Consider the following 7150-nt stretch of genomic DNA (forward strand, 5'->3'; position numbering starts at 1 on the left):
AGTGTTTCGTTCTGCTGTGTATGGGGTCTCTATGAGTCGGACACAACTTGACAGCACCTAACAACAACAAATAACCTATGGGCCAAAGAAGAAATCAAAAGAGAAATCAGAAAAACTTTGAGACAAATGAAAAGGAAGACCCAACAGACCCAAACTTAAGGGATGCTGCTGAAAGGGTGCTTACAGAGAGTTTTATAGCTATAAATACCTATATTAAGAAAGAAGGAAAATCTCAAATCAGTAACCACAATGTCCTAATCCTGTTGTGCATGAGATTGCCATCAGTCAATGTTATACTTGATGGGAGCCAACAACAAGAAGAGCAAAAACATATTCTACCATCTGAAAGCATTTGGCCTAACTAAAAAGTAGAATGACTTACTGAAGACTCATTTACTATGCCAGCTGGGAGATAGTATCATGGAAAACAGTGGTTATACTTCTATCAGAGACCATTAAATGATACAAGAAAACACAGGTCCAGGAATCAAGGTGTTGAAGTGAGAGTGACACTATTTTGCAGAATTTTTTTGCTTTCCATACCAGCAACTTCTAGATCTTGATCTTTAAGGAGGAATTCTTGCCCAGTGTACACAATAAACAGTTCCAATATATTTTACAATGAAACTACCCCCTGGATACACAGCACCTAAAGCATATGACTGCTAACCAGAAGGTTGGTGGTTCAAACCCATGAGTCACTTCACAGAAGCAAGACTGGGCAATCTATTTCCATAAAGATTTACCACCCCGGAAACCCATTGGGAGTCTCTATGAGCCAGAATCAACTCAACAGCAGTGGATTTCATTTTTGATTTTTATGCCACTGAACAGACAGGCTATTGGCAGTGATTGAATCTTCTTCTACTAATGGAGGATGTAAGGTACACTTTGAACTCTGGGTATTCTCTGAGTCACTTTTTACCTTTTACTAAAGTTTAATGGAAAATTATACTAACCAAAATAAATAAATAAAAGTAACATTAAGGAAACAAGACTCTTTTGGAACAAAGATTTGGGCCACTCCACTACCTAAGAACCAGCTGAGCTTTCGGCTAAGGGAAAAAGAATTAGGAAATGGGTAGTGAAAGAATGAAGCAAGTCACCAATTATAGCTTTATGGCCAATTACAGAAAGGAAGACTACAGCTTTGCATTATTTTCTCTTTGCTTGTTATATGTACATGTTTATTTGTATACATTAACTATTTTCTTTCATTTCCCTATTTCCTGTTATTTGTTTACACACAAGTTTTGGGAGGTTAGCTTTACAATTATTCTTTAGGTAACAGAATATTCAGAGACTATTCATTGAGGACAAATTAATACAGCCAGTAATGGACATAATCACTCTTGGGATTGTATGCCTTCTGATTTGGGGGAGAGGGTAAGAATTTCCTCACTTGTAAAAAGGACAGCTAAATCTTGTTAGTAGGCATGTAGACTGATTCTGTTGTTTTATTTTAGTTCAATTGTGTGAAGAAGAGCACATGCAGAAGCTGAGTAGTTGAGTAGTAAGTTGTAGACTGTGTCAATTATTGATCACAGCATCAAATTAACCTTTCTGTTTTTTTGTCCGCTCTATGAAAATTGATATGGGCCCTTTAAATAGTTTTCCTTTACTAAGTGGCCTTGACACATCATCAAAGGAAATAGTTTCTGTTAGAAATGGTTAAATTCATACCAAAAAAGAAACAAAATAAAGCATCATCCACCCCTTTGTGGATGTGGACTCTACAAAAATCATCACAGAAAAACTGATATGACAGAGTTAAAATACAAACAGTAAAATCCATACCTGAAAATGTTGTTCAAGAGGTTTCATAGTTTCTGTGCCGTTATAACCATAAACTCTAAAATTATGAGGTAAAAAATTTCTGTAAAGTGAAAATAAAAAGTATTTAATGAAAAAAAAAAAAAAAAAAACCTTCCTAAGTTTTGTTGCAAAAATGTCTTTCTTTTTTTACATTTACTATAAATAGGTTGTTGTTGTTATGTGCCGTCAAGTCGGCCCTGACTCATAGCGACCCCTCCTTGGGTTGCCGAGGCAGTACATAGAGATTATTTGAATATATGGGTTTTGAGCTAAACTTCACTTAAAAATCCTTATCTTGAAATCTGTCCTCATGCACTTTACTGCAGTCACAGTAGTCTCCTTTTTTTTAAGATAATAGGCAAGCTGTCCCTCAGGATATTTACACCAGATGCTTCTCTTTCCTAATATACTTTGTACTATGGCTCATTATCTCATGTGCTTCAAATCTTTGCTTATATATTTTCTTCTCAATGAGTTCTTTCTTGACAAATTCATAACAATTACAACTTTCTCTATCACTGAAGCTTATGACTTCCCAGCCATATTTCTTATCTTGTCTATATTTTTCTAAGCATTTTCTATTTTCTAATGCTCTTCCTAAACTACTTATCTATTATATCATTGTCAGTCTCACTTCATAATAATATATGTCCAGTGTTTGCTATCTATTTTGTTTACTAATACACCCAAAATGCTTCAAACAATATCTGTGAGTTAACACATGCTTAATAAATATTTGAAATAATAGGACATTAATTCAGTTGATTACATGGAGAATGCACATGAGAATTTTATTTTTAAATATGAGAAGACTATGCTAAAAAAAGGCTCTATGAAGAGAAAGCATAGAGGTAAGTGTCACAGTTTCATTTCCAAAATATATAATATAAAGATCCGTGACTGTCATGGAATTCTGAACGTGTTGAATCAAGAGGTAAAAGAGCTAATCCAAATCCACTAACATTTTTTTTTTTTCATTCTTGTAATAACAAGGAAAAAATAACCCTTGGTGTGGGACTCCAGAGAATATGCACAGTCTTAATTGAAAATCCTTTAAAGAGACTGAGCTGGTGATTAGCATATATTGTTTCTTGTAAAAGGAGGAAGAATCAAGAAACACGCAGAACTTTTGATGGTCATGCAGGACTATAGTGGAAATATTAAACATTTGAGATACATCAAATGCATAGCTGTTTCCCCTTAATAAAATCATTTGTCTAATTTTAAAGTTATAAAGAGTGGTCAAGGAGTTAAACTTAAAATCTCTGAAAATCAGAGCAAATTTTTTTTTTTTTTTTTACTGTATTGTGACGCTGAAGACACTGAAGTTCACCAAAGGTGAGGGCCATAATGAATATACCAGGTTCTCTGTTGAAATCTCTGGGCAGCTATGATTAAGGAACAAGAGAAAATTAGAGGTAGATAGAGCATTACCAAAATACAATTAAGCCTACAGGCTAATCACAGTTTGATTGTATTAATATATGTAAAATTACAGAAGATAACAAAACAGAAACATGCTATCTTCCCAGTATAAAATATGGTTAGCCTTCACTAAAATGCAATCAAGCCAAGTCTGTTACTGGATTAATATATTAAAAATACCCTATCTTCGTAGCATAGAAAAGGGTTAGTTATTATTCAAATAGCAAAAGTAAAATCAATATAGTTTCAGTCTCTTGTATTTCTCTTTCCACTGGACAATACTCAACTTGAGAAGTCAGATGACATATGATATAAGGCATGGGTCACTTTGTTGTGGAGGAAAGCACTCTAACCTATGACCAAAAAGTTTTGTAGTCAGGAAAAATTTTAAAAAAGTATGTATGTGGGGGGTAAGGGGGAAAGCTCCATGTCTCTCTGAAAAGAGGCAAATGAGAAAATGTTCATCTCACAATATAGGGAGCTTCCTGCAGGAGATGGATATGGATGATAAATGGACTTGTGACAACTATTCAAAGACTACCTGTGTAGTTATGTTCTAGAGATATCACAGAGTATTCCACTAAGATTTGAGTTAGACTATGTTGAGTTTTCCCTATGTGGTCTATGTGAGGAAGAAACTATGGAAGGTCTATTCCCTTGCAACTTTATAGTTTTTCTATACATTTCTTTCACTCAATCAAAATGAAAAATAAATTACCAGAAAGAGAATCAAAAGGATGTCATGATTAAAAAACAGCTGAACAGAAATAGAGAATAGAAACAGGTCTACAGGTGATCCAAACATTCCAGTCAACAAATAATAATTTTCTAAAAACCTATAATTGAATGATAAAAAGAGGAGAGGAAACACTAGATTAAAAGATGGAAAATTTCACAAGAACCACAATCTCAAAAAATTCTGTAATTGAAATAAGAACTCAATACCACACAAAAATGTACTCAATTGAATTATTGGCCATATATAGAACACTGAACTAAAGAAGGAAAAAATACGCATTATCTTTAAATACATGAGGAACATGTTTTGCCCAAGATTGAACAAAAAGTTTATAGATAATGGGAACAGAGCTTCTCACTATTAGAGAAGGGAATTTAAAATAGAGAAAGGGAGAAAGATCGAATGAATTCTGTGAAATTGGATGTATCATTAAGAAGATATATACATAAAGGCAGACATCTGGGTGGACTCATAGATACAGATAATACATGTACAGATTTAAATGTGTGTGCATGTATGTATAGATATGGGTTGGCACACTTGCATGCATTTACACACTGCTATTTCTCAGCTATAACCTTTGAGGGGGCTATAGTAAATAAAGCTAAGGTATCAATTAGCATACCTCATTCCACTAATGTCAAATATTGACATCTAAATACTATTCTTTACTAAAATTGACCAGAGCTACTTGCAGTAATCCTGCTGATTTCAGGACTGGAGGAGGGAAAGGACAAAGGACTGTCAAAAAATTATGACAGTGATCAAATAATGATGGTGACATGTCAAATCAGAATCATTTTGAAGTGTCTACTTCTGGCCATATCTGGCATGATTTGATCATAATAAATAATGATGACAAAGGATTATAAATACTATGAGAATTTATTTTTACACAATTACATAAATAAGATGTGAGAAGTAAAAGCTCTATCTTAAAAGGAAGGAATTATTAAAGAAGAATAAAGCAATAGTGATATGGCAAACTTCATTGTACTTAATGGATTTCAGATAAGAATCATCAATGAACATTAAAGTTTAAGGAGTAACGATATATTTATACAGTATCAAGTTATTTTCTCACAAGATAATAGTAATTACAATGAGAAAATAATAATTTCACTTTGAGACATCTAACAGACAAAACCCCAAGCACATGATCAATGTTAACATTACATATTTGGACATACTAAAATCACATGTCCCTTGATATAGTACACTGAAAAGAACATATTATTTCTGGGAATTCATAGGTCCCCAGAAAAACATAAAAAAAAAAAAAAAAAATTCACTTCTGTGAAGTATGTTCCAACTCATAGTGACCCCTCCTTGGGTTTCCCAGGGGATATCTCTACGGAAGTTGATTGCCCAACCTTGTTTTCGAGGAGTGGCTGGTGGGTTTGAACCACCAGCCTTCTGGTTAACAGTCAAATGCTTAGGCACTAGGCCACCAGAGCTAATTAAGAGGAAACATCAGACATAGACAAAATGAAGTATATTATACAAAATAACTGTCCTGTATTCTAAACAGTGTTAATATCACTAAACAAAAAGAAAATTTCCTGAAAGACATACAAAAGCTCTACACAAAAATAATCAGACCTACTTAAGAGAAATGGAAGAAAACTTAAACAAATGATTAAAACCTACTACCATTGAGTCAAGGAGCTCTGGTAGCATACTGGCTAAGGCACTTGACTGCTAACCAGAAGGCTGGTGGTTCAAACCCACCAGCCACTCCTCGGAAGGAAGATGGGGCAATCTACTTCCGTAGTGATACTGCCTCGAACACCCAAGAAGGGGTCGCTATGAGTCGGGTCTGACTCGTCAGCACATAACAATAACAACAACAACAACAAAATCTTTATGGAAGTAGATTGTCTCATCTTCTTCTTGCAGAGCAGGGGTTGAATTCAAACTGCCGATGTTTTGCTTAGCAGCAGAAAGCGTTAACCACTGCACCAGAGCTCCTTTTCAAATAAATGATAGAGTATGCCATATTCATAGATTGGAAATCTCACTACTGAAAATTTGTGAATTCTTCCAAAATACAGGTTCAATGTAATACCATTACAATTGTGTGTGTGTGTGTGAGAGAGAGAGAGAGATAATTGGCAAGTTTATTTCAAAACTCACATGAAAAATTCAAAAGGTCAAGAAGAACAAGGAGTACCTTAAAATCTAAGAATAAAGGTGAATATCAAGACCTAATATAAAGCTGATATAAAGTATGATACCATGTCATATTTGTATAGGTAAATAGATAGGATTTAAGAACAAGTATATCAGCTGTTTCCATTTGCAGTGCGGTGCGGGGCAAGCCAGTCTCAACTCTTGGTCATGTCCCAAGTTTCCTTAGACATGTACCGGAACCCGGGGTCCTCAGGGCCCCAGCTCCAGGACTTCAACAGCATCATCCAGACATGCAGCAGCAATATCCAGCAGATCAGCCAAGCCACTGTTCAGATAAAGAATTTGATGAGCCAACTGGGAACTAAGCAAGATTCAAGCAAGCTACAGGAAAATCTGCAACAGTTACAACACTCAATAAAGCAGCTTGCCAAGGAAACAATGAATTGCTGAAGGAATTAGGGTCTTTGCCCCTTCCTTTATCTACTTCAGAACAGCACCAGCACAACTTCAGAAGGAACTCCTGATGAATGACTTCTCTGTGGCTTAAACAGTTTCCAGGCTGTGCAGAGGAGGGTATCTGAAAAAGAGAAGGAGAGTATTGCCAGAGCTAGAGCTGGATCTCACCTCTCTGCAAAGGAGGGGCAAAGACAGGAACATCTTGTCCCATTTGACAACCATGAGGATTGGGACCAGATGCAAAGCCAAGAGGATGAGGTAGCCATCACCAAGCAAGATCTGGAACTTATTAAAGAGAGGGAAACAGCGATTCAGCAGCTGGAGTGTGACAGTGACATTTTAGATGTCAACCAGATATTTAAAGGTATGGTTACCATGATCCATGACCCAGGTTATCTGATTGATTGTATAGACACCAATGTAGAAAGTTCAGAGGTGCATGTCGAAAGAGCCAGTAATCAGTTACAGCATGCTGCTTACTATCAGAAAAAATCTCACAAGAAGATCTGTATCCTGGTGCTTGGCCTGTCAGTGATTATTGCAATCTTGGGACTTATTTTCTGGCAAGTTTATAAGAAGTGA

At 35.6% G+C, this 7150-nt stretch overlaps 1 protein-coding gene and 1 pseudogene across 1 annotated transcript in view; one reads left to right on the forward strand and one right to left on the reverse strand.

The window, feature by feature from the left end:
• Positions 1-4609, reverse strand: part of LOC103192138 (disintegrin and metalloproteinase domain-containing protein 2) — a 162812-nt gene extending 158203 nt beyond the window's left edge. The window contains exons 1-3 of the mRNA XM_007935065.1: positions 4605-4609; positions 3117-3203; positions 1798-1876 (exon numbers count right to left, since the gene is read on the reverse strand). Coding sequence (XP_007933256.1) covers positions 1798-1876; positions 3117-3203; positions 4605-4609 — 171 coding nt within the window. The remainder of the gene's footprint in view (positions 1-1797; positions 1877-3116; positions 3204-4604) is intronic.
• Positions 4610-6319: 1710 nt separating this feature from the next.
• On the forward strand, positions 6320-7150 carry LOC103192139 (annotated as a pseudogene).

The sequence above is a fragment of the Orycteropus afer genome, unplaced genomic scaffold (assembly GCF_000298275.1).
Source record: "Orycteropus afer afer isolate SDZICR_OR568_19922 unplaced genomic scaffold, OryAfe1.0 scaffold00024, whole genome shotgun sequence".
Classification (NCBI taxonomy): Eukaryota; Metazoa; Chordata; class Mammalia; order Tubulidentata; family Orycteropodidae; genus Orycteropus; species Orycteropus afer.